Source organism: Strigops habroptila, chromosome 11 (assembly GCF_004027225.2).
Source record: "Strigops habroptila isolate Jane chromosome 11, bStrHab1.2.pri, whole genome shotgun sequence".
Lineage (NCBI taxonomy): Eukaryota > Metazoa > Chordata > Aves > Psittaciformes > Psittacidae > Strigops > Strigops habroptila.
The window spans coordinates 10,973,152-10,990,638 of NC_046360.1; the positions used below are offsets into that span (position 1 = coordinate 10,973,152).

The window sequence follows — 17,487 nt, forward strand, 5'->3', positions numbered from 1 at the left end:
AAAGACAAGCTAAGCATGGAACAAACTTTAAAAGCAGGTATTCTTGCCAGTGTATTTTACAACTGAGTACTGCTGCTTCGCACTGTCGGTTTTGGTGGAGGGGTTTTTTTATGTTTTTTCCTTTATATGGCAGATACAGACTTCACTGCAGCTGGCCTGTCTTCACTATTTACATCCCATTTATTGCTAGCTGAAGTTAATACAACTGCAATAGATGTAACAAGGACTGGAAAGTTTGGGGTGAAGAATTTCCCCTGCCCTCCCCCTCCCTTAAATTAAAAATCTCAACCTTGCCTGGTTCAGGTGCATGGGACCAGAAGGTGGTAACACTCTTGCACATGAAATAAGCCCTGCCTATGAAAAGCCATACACTCTAAAGCTTTATCCAACAACAAGCAAAATGAATACATGCTACATTCTGCTCAAAAGGCTTCATATAATGTTCAGGCAGTTTCTGCTTGTAAAACCAATGTTGTTTAATTCAGAAATCATGTTTCGACACTTGAATCATAGATTCAAAGTGCTAAAGTACTACAAAAGTAATGGTTGGAGTTTTTGACAAGGATGAATAGCCGTTGCTTTCCTTCACCTGAAGGCTGGAAGCATCCAGCTCTGCTGGATTAATTCTGCTTAATTTGTGAAAGAAAATGTTTTTATTTACTGGGATAAATCCTTGGTTAAAAAAGCAAATATATTCTTCCCAGTTAAAAGCAGAAAAGACTACTTCTGAGTGCAATTACATATACAACCTATAGCGTATATGGGTATTCAGCAAGGACTATCTAGCTGCAACCAAACCATGAATGGAAGAGGACAATGCTGCAACTACCAAAATGTCAGTTGATTTTATTTTGGTTTATAAGATAAGCAAGGGAAACTGCTGCCAACTAACCTGTGCCACTCCTGACAGTCTGTATGTTAGTCCATGGTACTGGCCCTGCTATTTCCACACAAATGCTGATTTCTCCTCAGTAGTTGTACAGGATTGCTGATGCTAGTTCTGTGCAGGTTATGCAGACTGGCCTCTGCTGTTCCTTGCTGATCGCTTTGGATGGGTTGGACTTTCAGCTTTCCTTGTTTTCAATATTAGTGATGATGTACATGCCTTGCAAAACCTCTGTATTAACTGTCAGTTCAATGAAGATGCACAGATATCCTGTTTGCAGAAGTCTAAGATGCCTACAAACCAGTAAGAAAGTATGCACTTAGAGATGCTAGCAGCTTTTAAAATAACAAATTCTTCAAATACTGTTCACTAAATCAGCAGAACAGAGGTAAAATTCCCCTTTTGAATTGCAGTTCTTTAACTTAGGCTCACAGAAGTCTCACTTACTGTATAATCTTCATCTACCTCAGTACAGATTTTCAGATCCCAGAACAGCTTGACGCTGGCTCAGGGACAGTTTTAGTGAAACATGCACTTAAACTCAGGACAGTTTAAGTGCATGTTTCATACAGCTTTCAGTGAAAAATAATGAAAAAGCCATCCCTTAAATTTGTAAAGGTTTTGATCTTGCATTCTCTAGTGTGCTCTTTTTAAAAAGGAAATCAAGTTATCTCAAAATTAATTCAAGAATTAAATATAATATTTCTTATCTTTTCCCCAAGTTTGGCATATCCAAATGAACACTATATTCCCTTTTCCCAGAACTGATCTTTGGAACTGAAGGGAAAAATTTCAGAGCGGGAATAAACCAGTCCTATCTCAGGAACCTCATCTTTACTCTAAGATATATTAGTTACTCTGTTCCTTCAGAGCTCCAGTTTCAGTGCTTTTGGATAGGAGCTGTAAGAGGCTCTAAAGAAGCTCCAAACACAGTATTCCTTGGAAAACTGTTACTAATAGGATTATGTAGAACATACTTCTCCATTTGGTCTAAACAAAAGGGCAATAGCTATGCACAGAAGGCTTCCTGCTTTGCATTTTTCTCTAACTCAAAACTAAGAACTTGACTTTACCTGCAGGTGTACAGTTAAACACCGATTCTGCCAGCTGAAAGAAAGACTTCCCAAGAATTTCCTGATAGCTCATGTGACTGGCATGAACAAGGTACTGAGTAGTGTCTTTGAAAAGCAGGTCACTTTCACCATACTTCCATGATTGAAAGAGTTGGAATTCAGAATCCAATTTGCTTCCCAGAGATTCCTAAAGAGAAAAGAAATGAGTTCCACAGCTTGGATCACAAATAGCAAGATTTAGCTGGTGTACAAAAAGATGCAGTTTTGCAGCAGCTTATTTCTCAGCAGAAGTATAACCACTGGGGAATGGCAACTGGTGCCAAAGTGCCCCTTTAGAGAACCCAAATAATTATTCTCTCAATCATCTCCTACATACATTCTTAATTCATATTGAATCTGAAGACACTTCATGAATTTAGTATATAAAAGCATTTGATCTTGAAAGGGTTTTCAGCAGTCGTACATAACAAGTGATAACATGCTAACTTTTTCCCAGTTACCTGTCTCACCTGGGATTTCATTAGAAAGTCGTAGATTTTAGTGACAGTGACTGGTCGAGTCATGACTGCACTGGGGGGAATGGGGCCAAGGTTACAGCCTGCCCATTCTGTGACTGCAGCACGCGTTCCATCCGGGCACAAGAGTTCAAAGCCAAGAGGGGTATAACCTTTTGCCCAACCAGAAATATCCAGATCTGAAAAGAAGACGAAATGAAAGCAACTCCTTTTTAAAAGCGGAAGTAGAAGACAGGGTGAATCTCATGCAAAATGTTTGAAATTGAGAGGAAGGAGTTTAGTTAATATGTTCAAACAAATGCAGCCACATGGTCATTTATTAGGAATACATAAGGAGCAGAGTAGTGTTTTCACTGCAGAACAGGTTAGTGAACTTAAGCTGAACCTCTCAAACAGAGTAGTATTAAGGCATACGAACAGTTTATCATGCCTCATTTTCATCTGCAATCAGATCACTTTCTGAAAACAAAGCAATTCAGCCTGCATGTCCTTTGCTTCCCCAAACAAGCCACTCATAGCTGCATGAATTCCTGTGGGTTTCAGGCCCTTACACCTCCACTTGATTTTAGAGATTCCTCCCTTAGGAAAGTCTCTTCTGTTACTGAAATTGCCTAAAACAGAATTTCAGTGTGCTTTATGAGGCTGAACAAAATGGGGGTTCCCTTTCTCTTCAACTCTATGAAGAGGCACCATATTTTTACTATTAGAACAGTAGGCATGATTTAAGAGATTGAGGGGATTTAAGTTACTGAAACCAAAACCCAATTGCTAGACTGTTGCAAAGATCAGTATTTCCCTGGGAAAATTAAATGTTTCACAGTGTAGTAACAACATTGTTTCAGAAACTGTGAAAGGCAAAATAATCTGCAGTATTTTCACCTCTTAAGATATGTGGACTGTTTATTCTATAAGGGCCTGTGAAACAACATGAGGAAGTTGCTTTGTCATGAGGAAGCCATAGAACATCTCCCTGCACAAAGTGCCCACAGCATTGCCCTTACTGTTCTTGAAACTCTGATTACAAACAACAGGTCTATGCACTATGGCTGCCTACGGGAGAAGAGCCGGTGAGAAAAATCAGTTGCTTTTTAAAGCTTTGAGCTTTCAAAAAATTAGCGCAGTCTCTGAGGATTATTATCCCCTCAGCACACACACTGCTCTTTGCATCAGTGGTTCTTCCTCTTTCCCCTCCAAAAGTGAAAAGCATCTAAATTTTGAGCTTTACTGGAGACCTACATGCAGGAATGTTCTTGCAATTTTCCAGTCACAAACACAACTTCACGGACCTAGATTAAAACTGTAAAAGCTGATCCTCATGAGTGATGGTCGAGTGTGTGGGAAGTAACTGGCACTAATGAACATTCTCAAAGGAAAAGAGAATATCTGCATCTCACTTTTTATGTTCTGAAGGAGGTTAGAGTGTTCCAGGAAAGCTACATCTCCAAAGCTTCTTCCACTGGGATTGCCAACTAGGCATCTAGTGCAGGAAAAAAACCAAAAAGTTATCAGAGACAGCCACTACGCTATGAGTGATGTTTGGGCAGTCTTCTAAAGCTAAACCAGGGTAGCTGGAGCATCCCTCTCATCTGTAATTACTTGGTTGTTACATGGAACAAGTTAGTGATATCATTATAGATCTCAGTGGACAGTATTCACATGTTTGCTAAGACAATCCCTTTCATCCCTCAAAGCAGCTCCCAAGTCAAAGATGTGGCACAATTTCTATGCAGCCTCACCTGTGCCTAGCCAGGCAAGAGAATGTAATTCAACTAAATGTATTACATATATTTTATAAGAGTGCTTTCACCTTTAATATTCTTGTCTGCCTCTGTTTTCAACTATTTTGTTATCTCCCATTTATTTAATTACCTCCTGTACCTTACACTGCTTCTTACCAGATCACCTCTGCCCTCTGACCTGCTAACCATCTTTCATCCCTTCTCTTTAACAAGCCAGTACTAATACTCTGAGCCTTACACGTTTGGAAGCATTGTCTTGCTCTTAAAGTGTTTTCATGACTGCTTTAAATTACCATTCAGCTGAACATCCCATAGCAACTGCAACCAAAACAAAATAAGTGCTAGCAAAAGTTTATACAATCAGTTGCTTGACAAAAAAAACCGCAAACAACTCCAAAGAAAACCATCAGCAAAATAATAAGCCAGTTCTGGCTATTACTCTGCATTTCTGACTCTGACAGAAAGCTTACCTGAGTGCTCCCATATTGCCGTAGTAACGCTCGTTGTGACTTGCAGCACATCTGCTAGATACTCGAGCCCCTTCCACCTCACTGTCTCCAATGCACACCTTGCACAGGTTTCCATCTGCTCCTGGCATGCAGGCCTTCCAAAAGTAATTCTGGTAAGCTGAGTAAAGAAAACCAAGGTGAGATTAAGGCAAGGTGTTTCCAAAGCCTCTTCAAACATAGGAAAAGATAGGAATGGAATTCCATTCCAACAGCTAGCAAGAAGAGAGCTAAAGAATCACATATAGTCAGATAAGAGGAAGAGATGCTTCAACACCCTCTGACTGCAATCATCACTTGCTGGTCAAATCCTCATGTTCCCGTCTCCATTTTATTCCCAAATTTGGGACTTCAGATTCCCATGGTCTAGTCAACAGATAAAACCAAGAGCAGCCCTTACCAGAGCCAATATTACAGTTCTCAGTATCATTCTCCAGAGCTCTCACTGCATATCTGGAAAGAAGTAACCATCCTCCAGGACTATACAGGTGGCTGTGGCAGGATCTCCTTCCCCTAAGGTTATGGATGTTAATCTGTTTGGCATTTTTCTTAGCTAGAGCAACAGCATAAACAGGTGGCAGTGCTGTAAAATAATGACAACAACCAGTTATACCAAGGCAATTAAGTATTCCAGACAGGTACAGCCCCCCTCTTCCCCCTCTCATGCTGTCACATATCTTCAGTTAAGGTATTGAATGTGCATTCTTTGCTTAACCACAAAGCTCTCATCCTAGCTGCTTGGTATTTCCTGCAAAGCTCCTACCAAGCCCAGCAAATTCTTTCTCAAACCAACATGTGAATACGTTCCTACATAAATTAAATCCTAGAGGCAGTTGAAGGAAAATCTAAACCTTTTGCCTTCTCAAAGTTGTCCTGTTACCTTTGTGCTTCAGATGAATTAGTTTCCCCATTTTTCCCGTGCTCTCAGCAGCCTGGGCACAATCTCCCCCTGGAGAGGAGAGACAACCATAAAGGATCTCGTGACTGTTGTCATTCCTATTACACAGCAGCACCCCACCAAAAACCTTGCAATCCTCTTGAGTCATGTCAGCATCTCTGTCTCTTTTACAGAAGAGATACAATAAACAAACAGCCAGATCAAATGACAGAGCCAGTTAGTGGAAGAGCTGGGAAAAGTATTTGGACATATATATTGATTCCTGTTTCCATCACAAACTATACAAATGTAACTATATTTTTAACGGTACTTTTTTGATTCCCTCCCTTCTTGCTAAGGTCACATGAGAACTTACCATAACATTCTGCAGCTACAGGCACCAATCCACACTTCCCTGCAATGTAGACGTGTGTTGCGTCCAGGGTGACTGCATCAGCCTCACTACTCTGCCAACAGCATTACAGAAAATAACAAAAACAAGATTTGTATGAATTGTGTAACCAAGCAGCTGGACTTCCCCACGGGCTGGAAATTCAATCTCATTCCCACTAGCTCCTCTACAGTACAAACTGCTTTTCCTCTCATCCAGCTCATGCAAGGATATATGCACTCTGTGCAGCCTTATCATATACTCTGACTAGAGGGAGTCTCCTACCTTGATCATTTCAATGCATTTGGTCATGGAAGTTGCTTGAACACAGACCAATGGGTAAGATTTGATGCTCAGTGCCCACTCCTCACATTTGCGAAGCTCAGCATCACTGATGCAGCACCAGCGCACAATGCTGTTGTCCAAAGAGCTGCCTGAATTAGCAGAAAGAAACACAGTGAGATCATGTCACCTATGCACCAATCTGTTCTTTGTTAAGGGGACATTTAGGTCTATGCACTTGTGCCTGGCATGGAGGAATAACATAGAAAGAGAACTTTTTCTTCCCTCTCCTTAGCTACAGGTCCCCAAAAGACTTCTCACCTTCATGGCCTAGTCCCTTAAGGAGAGCTACATAGTCCAGACCAAGGACATAGGCAATCTCTAGCTGCTCCTTGAGAAGCTGTAGGTGCTGAGTGGCATCCTGGAACAGTAGGTTCTTTCCCCCAAAGGGTGCTGAAGTGAAGAGCTCAAACCTGGCTCTTTCCTTTCCTTTTCGCCCAAAGAGGTGCTAGAACAAGAACAACACTTTTAACTGCAACAAATCTGCTCATCCTTCCAGTAACAGTCAGCCCCATCCTTCCCTCCCTTCACAGCAATGGTTTGTAACATAGCACTCAGAGACAAAGCACACTGGGTTACATTATTCACTGTTTATTTGTCATGATTTAACCCTAGCTGGCAACAAAGTACCACACAGCCACTCACTCATTTCCCCCCAGTGGGACGGGGAAGAAAAATCGGAAAAAGGTAAAACCCATGAGGTGAGATAAGAACAGTTTAATAATTGAAATAAAGAGTAAAAATAAGAAATAAAAGAGAGAGGAATAAAACCCAAGACAGACAAGTGACGCACAATACAATTGCTCACCACCTGCTGACTGATGCCCAGCCCATCCCCAAGCACTGATCTGTGGCTCCTGGCCAGCTCCCCCTAGTTTATATACTGAGTGTGATGTTCTATGGTACGGACTACCCCTTTGGCTAGTTTGGGTCAGCTGTTCCAGCTGTGCTCCCTCCCAGCTTCTTGTGCATCTGCTCACTGAGAGCATGGGAAACTGAAACGTCATTGATTTACAGTAAGCACTGCTCAGCAACAGCTAAAACCTCAGTGTGTTAGCAACATTATTCTCATACTAAAGCCAAAGCACAGCACTGGACCAGCTATTAAGCAGAAAATTAACTCCATCCCAGCCAAAACCAGGACACTACTGGACTATTTTAAGGGCCAGACGGCTCCATAAATTCTTTAAATTTGTATTTAAATATGCATTTCACGTTCAGCTTCAAATAGATTCCTGGGTGCCAAGGTAACAGATACTATTTATAAGTTGAGAAAAAGAGAGGAATAAAGATGAACCCTGCCTGAACCTATGCAGCTATGTAAGAATTTACTCAAGTTGCAGGGCAGGATGAACATAACTAGCCATTTTCCAGTTTGGGTGTTATAGTATCTTTACTTGACTTATTTATTGCCAGCCTTCTAGAGAAGAACACTTTAGAGAAAAGTAAAACCTTCTGCCAGAAGTCAGTGCGGGATCCCTCCCCAGAACAACCAATTTTTAGTGATTTTTTCACACTAACTATGAATTTCTCAAGAAAAAAAGGCAAACTGGGTGGTAATCTCTACACAAAGACGGAAGAAAAACCTGTCTCTGGAGATACACAGCTTATAATACCCACTCACTTGGATCATGGTAAGAAATTTATGGGTGATCTTCTGGAAGTTGTGGCGGGTGATGATGCCACGTCCAGGCCCCTTGCCCAAGTTACAGGTGCTGTACTCATCCAGCTCAGCTGTAGTCCCATCGGGACATAGGAGTTCATATTCCTGTTGCTCTGACTCTGAAACAAGAGGACACTCATGAAGCTATGAAGCGAGATGTGACTTGGCAGCAGGCAGAGAGATGGAAAACAAAACATTTTTCAGAGGTTGCTCAAAGGCTATGCAGGCAGCACATAGCTTGGGAAGGTTGTCTCTGATATGCTCTTCTCTTAAGAGAGAGAGGGACCTCAGACAAAGATACTTCAAAACACTCTTTAGCTGTATCCCTGTACGTATATTTGTTTAAAAATCCTTACCTGCAAATACTAAAGCTACCTTCAAAAATGTCAGTACAGATCTTGACTGAGTTTAAAATACAAACAAGGTAAACAGGAACTGCACATTCCAGCAGCAAAATACACTGAATTTTAAAAGGAATCTTATAACTCAGGTAATGCAAACACTGACAGCTGTATCAGAGACTTCAGGCTAAAACAAACGCCTGTATAAAAGCATCTGTCTGCTCCCATCCTGAGAATCTCCTGTGAGCAATTACTGCTCACTTACTCTTCCCTCTTCTGTTTCCTTCTGGCTTATGTGGAGAGCCAAGAAATACACTGAACTGCTTGCAAGGATTGAATTTTCCCTGGAAACAACAAAAATCCAGGCATATTCCCCAAACTCCAATGCAGGAAAGACTACAGTCAGAGGTTAAAAGGCATCTGAGTTTTTAGGATTACCTGTGGCATTCATAATTGTTAGATGATCTAAAAAGGCAACATCTGCCACTCCATTCTTCAAGCACCTGCAGAGAGACAAATGCCACCCTATTAACATGCCATCTGGCTTTTCCTCCCTCACAAATTCTTTTTCCCCAAGGTAAATTCAGGACCAGTGTCACAGAGCTCACCTGAAGGCTCCTTCAGAGTCATAGAAGGGTTCATGACTGCTGGTCTCACAGAAGTGGTTCTTGTCTCTGACATAGGATTTTTGTCCTTGGCAGAGAGCACACAGTTGAGGAGCAGCAACACCAACCCCAGGGATGCAGCTTGCATTGAAATACTCACTGACTACTGCAGATGTAGGGGAGGGAAGAAGAAAAAAAGTCAGGGAAAATGGAAGAAGGAAAAGGGGCCAAACATGTCATGGACATTAAGAAGAAAAAAAGTCAAATAGGGAAAATGGAAGAAGGAAAAGGGGCCAAACATGTCATGGACATAACTAGGACTATGGTGCATTAATAAATTAAAAAAAAAAAAAATTAAAAATCAGCAAATGCAGCTTCATTGTCTGAACTTCAAATTTGAAACTTTTACTGGAAAACGTGATCAAATTTTTCTTGTTTAAAACCATCTTTGTACTGGTTGGATATTGCAAAGGGTTGTTCCCTGTTGCATACAGAACACAAAGATTTCCTGGTTTGGTAACAATTCTGCTGCTTTGAGATCACTAGAAAATTTGTGAAGAGAGCTAAGAGCCAGTATCAAAAACACTCCGAGAGGATATCTCATCCACAAAGCCCTTCAATTTCCACATAGCTGAGTTCATTCCACACCTGCCTGCGTCCTTTTGCTGAGGGCAGAGACATAGCCCTATGGCTCCTATCACCCACCCTGGCTCAGAGGTTGTGCCTCATCCCAGGAAAGGTCATTTCTTGCAAGGAGAAAGCCAAGTGGAATATTCCAGCCTGATGTCCACCTGGCTCCATTGTGGCAGCTGCGCACACCTCGTAGCCTCTGGATATCCAGAGTTCCTCGTTTGGCAACGGCCACAGCAAACACACAATTTCCTGGAATAAAACAAAATATGTAACAGAAATAACTAAATCCCAAGTCTGCAGCTTCCATCTGCGTACAGGACTTCCACTACTTCTGTGAACACGGCTAAGGAAAAAGAATAACCTTAGGCATATGAAACATAGGTACTCATGCCAGGAACTTTATCACCTACCAGCTGCGTGGCACTGTGTCAAACTGAGCAATATAAGTGACGTGCAAAAAAGAACATAAAAATCTGGTGTAAAAGGCTTACAAGGTTATCCCGCTCCATCATCCTATGCAATTGTTTCAAGACTTTTGAACACTTGTATCACACTGTTTACAGATGGTAATGGAAAGAACTCCTATGTCTTATCCTCAGAACATATAAATTCCACTATGATTTCACAATTCTTCAGCCAAAACAAAATTCACTTCTGTTCTCATACTGTCCCCTTATTAGCCTCTTCCTACATCCATCTGCTAATTTGGCTTCCTTCTCAGATCGTGTCTTACAAGTATTTTCTACTCCATGTTTGATTTTGGCTCAGAGTTACTTATTCTTACCTTACAAATCATTGCAGACACTGTTCAGATCTGCCAGGAATGAAGAGGAATCTTACCATAACAAGATTCTCCATCTTATATTTTTGTCTCTTTAGGGTGTGAAGGAGAGAACTAAATAGTGAGAAAAGCTAATCTCTTAAAGAAAACTAGTAAATGCTTGGTTACACTAGTAAAGAGCACGGTATATGAACTGATGCAGATGGAATAAAAGGGAATTTCTTATTCCCTGCAAGATGTAGAACTTGGGTACACACCAGTGCTGCAGGCAGGGGTAGATACAGACAATCTCTGACAGTACCACAGGCAGAAAGGCTACTAGATAGAAAGTACCACTGGTGTTTTACTAACCATCACTAAGTATTTTAGCAACAGTTGTTAGTCACCTCCATACTCCTATAAAGTTAATGACATATATAGACTTTTTTCAAGAATTTTTGAACTTTGCCTTTCACTTACAGCAATTTGTTAGCCAAATCAGAAGCACAATTTATTCTTTTGCTTTATGAGCCTACCTTGATCATAGATTTCCTTTGCCACAACTGTCAAACCATAGATCTTTACAGCAGAGTAAACATCTCCAGCATCCAAGGAGGCAGCATCTGCTTTATTCACCTTAAAAACAACAGCAAAACCCTCAAAACAAATGTGTTTACAGGGAAACAAACAACAGCTCCAAGAGAAGAGTTTCTGCCTGAGACGTAGTAACCAGAGATTTTTACAAGCATTTGTTTGGTTTTTAATTGAATCCATGCTACTAAGCATGGTGAAATGTTAGCAGTGAAGGCTGAGTTACTTCAAAACAATTCCAGTTCATTTCCAGTAACATCCTTTCTCGCCTCTTTGAGCTTTCCAATCCAAAAGCACAATTCTGATGCCAACTGAAGAAAAAGGCAACCCCTGTTTCCTCCTACTGCTCCCCCAAGACCCCAAATCCTTCTCAGAGTCCTCCTGGCTACAATCTTTCCATACCCCAGAAGGTGGAACTGAAGTCTACTAACAAAGGTTGAAGGACTGAATGAAAACATGGAATCAATTATTCCCTGAACCAACAAGGAAGGTTTTCTTTGGTTTGTTTTCCAGGTCAAATTTGGACTCCATTGAAGGCAACTGGGACTAAATGAAAATGGAAACTGAAATTCTCTATCCCAATCAAGTTTTCGCTATGTTAATGAAATCATTCTACAGCAAATGCTCATCTTCCTCTTTCATTAGTGATTTTTTTCAAAGCATATAGCATTATGAAAATTTCAGTTCAGAACTGGTCAGCTACAAGAGCTCACACTTTAAAAAGGCCTGATGTCTAATTCGATTCAAATTACAGATTTTCATACAAAAAAAGCTTTGCTCTTTACTTTAGAAAAGACTGATGAGGGGCTAAAAATAGCAGGGATGCAAGAGAAGAGAAAATATTTATTATAGTCAGAGTAGGACCAAAAGCCACAAGCAAGGAGAATGCTCTCAGCAAGTTTGAATTTAGTAGTTTGGTTTTGTCCATTTATGTCCAAGAAGCATTTTACTTATTTCCTGGTAATTGCAAGGACACGAGCTGGGGTAAAGAATACATCTAGTAGAATACTCACGGATTTTAATTCTTGCCTCTCAAGCTACTAGGTACTTTGTCATATATGCAATACCACCATTTCAGTATCTATTTATTCTCCCATGGGTTCTGTTTACCAGTTACTTCTTCAAAAGAGGATTTGGACCTAAAATCAGTTTTAAAAATCTCTGTGAACTCACCCTGATTTTATCAATGCAGTCATATGTGTTGTGGGCTCTGATGCAAGAAATCCTGGCAAACGAATTGACAGCTGCAAAGGGCAGCACAGCCATGAGTGCTTTAGACAGTTCAGCACACTTCCTCTGTTCTAGGTCAGAAAGGGTGCACCATCGGAATTTCTTCCCTGTAGGATCAAAAATGAGTCAAGATTTACAGGAGTTAGTGCGGAAAAAACCCCAAAAACCTACTCAGTTTAAGACCTTATGGAAGAGGGAGGTTATTTTATTTTACCTAACTTTACAAGTAAGTTGATTCTGCTCACTCACACTCACATTTCCACATACAGGCACCCAAGAAAGGTGCCCAAGCAGTGTAACCAAGATCGCTTTTGCCCAACGTGGAGGACAATGAATGTTTGCTGTTGAATCTTTACTATGTCACACTGCTGGCAGCAACAAACAAAAAATTTTTAGGTAGATTTTTCAAGAATCAACAATTATTATGGCATGATCCTTAACCTCAGACTTTTCCTTGCTTCCTTGCTTCATCCTCCATGAATTTTAAGCAAGGTTGCCACCTAAAAGGAGGAAACAAAGGCAAGGACATCTTTAAGGCTATGGTCTGTTTTCCCATTGGGATGGCAAGAAGAGAAAGGGCACTCAGGATGCAGGGTACCCTTGTCCCCATCTTCCTGTTATCAGACTGCAGTTTTTCTCCTGACAAGTCAACTGTGGTGTGGCCTTATCAGCACAAAATCAACAATGGTGTGACCTTATCATAGCACAGACCTTCTAATCTTGATGTAAACTATGCATTCCCCAGGGTTTATCAGGTTTATTGCTGTCAATTGTGTTCTTGGTTATCAATACAGGCCATTCTTTTAACCTTTGCTCTGCTGTTTCCTCTGGTGCTTTCACACACACATATTCCCATGCATAATTTTTCCATACCAATCTTAGTATTTCTGTTACAAAGTTCTAGGGATTCAGAACTAAGCCTGCGAAAGAACAAGAAATATAAAGGGAGGGTGTTGATAGGGAATTAAGTTGCCTTAGCATTGTTGAATGTAGTCTTCAGACAGGGGATTGTTGTTTTTCCACCAGACAGTATCTGATGTTCCAAGTCCCAGGTGTCTCACAGCACTGAACTACATACTTTGTTAGAACAACATTTCCCACCGAGTGCTATGCTTTGTTGGAATAGCATTTCCTTCCTATTTTCTTTCCAGACAAATACTGCCTGATTTTAAACAATAAGATCCACATCAGAGCTCCAGGGGCAGAAAACCTTAGACCAAAGGAGAAGTACAAAAATTTTAAGTTTAAACCAATTCTCAATTAAATGCTACTTTATAATAGAGTAAATCAAACCCCTCAATCAGGAGGTGAAGATCTGGGGTTATTTTAAATTACGATAGCAGTTCTGTGACTGGACCTTCTTCTGCTTTTACACAATGTATTGTCTAAGTGTTTCCTCAGCAATGACAAGTAACTTGCTGGATTTCCCTCAAGATTGAGAGGTTTATCTTCCATGACAACACGCACTATGAAAGACACAAATTAGGGACAATTTGGTTACTGACAGTGAAGAACCATGTACTGTGTTGAACAGAGTATTGAGTAAACATGAACAACAAAATCCTCAAAATCTTACCTCTTCCAAAGAGGAAGTTAGTAAGAATTATCTCCATTTTTGGATGCCAAACAAAGAGATTAAATAACCTGCACAAGAACATTGTGCAGAACTGCAGCAGAACTGAACTATTCAGTTGTCAGTTCTTTTTCCAGCTGAAAACTAAGTAACCAATTAAAAAAAATGACAAAACAGTGCTAGCAGAAAGAAGATACAATTAGAAGTGGAGGAGAAGGTGAAACCTCCTTTTCCAGGAGGAACTGGGGGTTTGGTAGGTTTCAACTGACTATAAAGCTACATCTTCAGCAAGTCCAGACACGTCAACAAAATTTCCTCTTTTGCTTTAGGCACTAATTATTCTATATTGGATGTACTATGACTTATTTTGTATTTTTCCTATTAAATGCCTACTCTGAAATGTATCATCATATACATCTCAAGGAGATACCACACATTTAAGGAAAAAAAGTGCTTATTATATATTAAAATATCATACAGTTACGTAACTTGAGACACATTTATACTATGTAGTGAAAAATAGGACCAGCTGCATAGAAAACACTACAACATCTCTAACATTGCCATTTCCAGATGCTTAAGGATTTGGCTGTCAATCTATTAATATTAAACAAAAATGTTTCCAGGAACAAATAATGTTTACAATTAAAACATGGACAATTTTATTTCTTTGAGCATAGCATCAGACATTAGTACTCCACTTGTTTTGACGTTAATTCAGCACAACTGCAAAAAGAACCCGTTGTAGTTTTAGAGGGGAGCGGCTTGAAATACACCGATTCAATGTGACAGCGTTAATGAGCACACAGATCTCAGCTATTCAAAGGAATCAAACCTTCACTGGATTACTAAGAAACTAGTGTATCAAGCTGCTTCAAAACTAACTGGGTCACCATCTGCCAATGATCAAACAGGAAAAATACAAGCAAATGGAAATCACAGGCACAGTTCTAGCTGCAACTTCTAAGCACAAAAGAAAACAAACCCAAAGCAAATATTAAGAGTTTGTTTCCTGGTAACCCATCCAGAGGTTTCTTTTTCCCTCTCTGCATCAGTCTTACCTGAAGACAGCAAAATGAAGATGATTAAGACAATTAAAATCACTGTCTTCATGATTGAAGCAGTTCAGCAAGGATCCTCTCTCTACCCTGAGCTCTGTCTTCTCATACCAGGAATTCCACAGTGATGACCAAAGATTCTGGAAGATAGCAAAGGGGTTTTAGGCATCAACAAGGATAAACTATGCTTTAAGAAAAAAAGCCAGTCAGAGGGTGGCATATCCTTGTATGCAAAGGAGAAAGTGACAGTGTCCTGTTCCTATTCACAGATGGAAAATATCCGTGCATTTTCTGCTTTGTTATAAACAGGCATAGGAAGAAATGTAAGCCTCTGCTTTTGAACTAAATTGTGCTTCTCCTGTTTCAAAAGGCACCAAAATGCCTTTGGGGGTTAGGTAAGACATCTATCTTACAAAAAAAGATTTCTAAAGCTGAGTGAATTGTCCAAACTACTGACGTATCACTCTACAGAACACTGAAGGGTCCTTCTTACCTTATCTTTTCACCTGATAATGGTTTATCTGAGTTATTTTAAACAAAAAGTAGTCCTTTGCCTCCCTAAGAATTCAGAACAGAACTGTGCCACTGTTGACTTTCTTGACTTTCCTCATTCCATTCTAGCACAGCAGTCTCATCCAAATAGGCTTATTTCGCTGTTTTCTAATACTTAGCCTGGAGTATTACCTCTTAATTACTCTATAGCAGCCATGATTAACATCATTAATTCTACAGCAGGGAAAAAGAAACACAAAAAATATATACAGATATATAATGCATGAAATATTGCTGACGTGGTTTCACCTCTCCTGTGGTTCAGGAAAGAATTCACTATTCCAAGAGTCCCGCAGAAAGAAAGTCTCTTGCCAGATTTTGTTTTCCTTCATTTTATGGATTTTCTTAGCACTTTCTCTGCTTTGTATATTTTTGCCAGTAGATTTCTCTTGTTGCCTTATGTACTTTTTCCCTAGTGATTCACAGTCCTTATTCCCCTCTTCCTTCTTTCGCATCCACGTACATGGATTCCATTGCTTATCTCTGTGTTTCATAAGTTCCCTCACTGGATCTACAACATTTGCTGAGGTTTACGTTTCCCACTAATCCAATCACAGGAATTACATTTCTCATTCCTTCCTGCACTCCCTGAACAAATGTTCTCAAGTCCCAAAATCTCCATTCTCTCATTTGCTAAGAGAACAACCGTGGTATTTATCCAGCCTTTGACTTGGCTCACCTGCATGGGCCCAGCACAGCTCAGTACCCTTTGGGAAGTATGTTTTATTCCTCAGTGAGTGCAGTCTATATAATTTTGTCATACAATATACTGTCAGATGTTAAAAACAGTACAACAAATGTAAGAACAAAACACATGATAAAAGTAATTAAAAAAATAATTAAAGGTCCACATATTTACTTTAAATTCTAGGGAAAAAGATCAGATCGCGACAGACCATTAATCACTATAAACAAGTGTGTTTCATTTAACTACACCTTAACCTCTGAATCATTCCTGAATCACTTCTGGGGAAACTTGTCCATCAAGCCCACTAGCAGGGTGCAGTTAGACATCAAAGCTGATGATTCTTGCAATGCTTGTAGCAAAGCACCTAACAGGATCAAATCCCACCTTCTTTGAGGTTTTACTTCCTGCCAATCCTACCATTACGTACATTATATATGCACATCCCAACGACTCAGCCAGCTAATAATATTACTATTACATGAGAGCTGCATCTGGATCTCTGCTCAAATTTTACAAATTTAAAAATAAAAGGCTTCGTGTATATGTCTAAGGTACTTACACAGATACTATGCTGCTGTCTGTGGTGATGTTAAAAACAGAATGACATGAGGGTGTTGTAGACTTTATTTAGGCCCATCAGGAAAACAAACAGGCATTAATCACAAACGTAACCAGGACTGCCGAGAGGATCATGTCCTGAAGCGCTGAGGATGCGGAAACACAGCAGCAGGACTCTGGAAATCTTTTCCTACTGATTCACCCTATGAAACTAGCCCCATAGGGTGATAGCACCATCAGAAAATAGTAATTAGCCTCTTCTCAGTCATGCATAGCATTTATGCATATATCTAGGGATGCATTTAAGAGGGTGGAAACCAAATAATCTCTATGAAATCCACTCTGTGCTACTAGGATCCAGGCAAGGGACACCAGAGTAGGAACAGATGTTACCGCAGTACCTTGTGCAGCATCTCACTTGCAGGAACAGCATTGTGTTTGTCTCATGTCAAGTGTGTCCCCCATCCCATAAAATTTCTGCCCTGACATCCCTGATGCTCCCACATCTGTGGCCAAGGACTTACCTACCCCTCAACAGCAATGCTGAGAAGCAGCTGAACCTCAACTGCCTCATCCTCAGCTCCCCAAAAAGCAGCCCTCTCCTCTAACCGTAACCCCCTTTGGGCAACAGCTTTGTCCTGCTACCATACTTACCTTCTTTGTGGAGCAGCCTTGTCCCCATACCACAGGGACCACCCTGTCCCCACACTATACCCCTCAGGCAATGGCTCTGTCAGTCTTCTCAGGGACGACCCCGTCCCGACACTACTCCCCCAGAGAACCCTCACCGCACACCGCATCCACCTTCAGGAACAACCTCGTACCCGTATCCTCATTCCATATCTCCCCTGAGGAATGGTCCCGTCCCTACACACATATTGCCTTCAGGTAACGGCCTCTCCTCAC

At 40.6% G+C, this 17,487-nt stretch overlaps 1 protein-coding gene across 1 annotated transcript; it reads right to left on the reverse strand.

Annotated features, from left to right (window-relative positions):
- Positions 1-161: 161 nt before the first annotated feature.
- LOC115614745 (melanotransferrin-like) lies at positions 162-17,482 on the reverse strand. The gene is made up of 18 exons (XM_030502026.1): positions 16,583-17,482; positions 14,787-14,923; positions 12,096-12,259; positions 10,868-10,967; positions 9,644-9,820; positions 8,942-9,104; positions 8,772-8,836; positions 7,954-8,111; positions 6,591-6,777; positions 6,273-6,421; positions 5,973-6,063; positions 5,600-5,668; positions 5,120-5,302; positions 4,684-4,840; positions 3,869-3,951; positions 2,469-2,653; positions 1,960-2,146; positions 162-1,179 (listed from the first exon to the last, which is right to left on the reverse strand). The coding sequence occupies exons 2-18, from the start codon at positions 14,836-14,838 to the stop codon at positions 1,130-1,132; spliced, it is 2,220 nt and encodes a 739-aa protein (XP_030357886.1). The 5' UTR covers positions 14,839-14,923; positions 16,583-17,482; the 3' UTR covers positions 162-1,129.
- Positions 17,483-17,487: the final 5 nt, after the last annotated feature.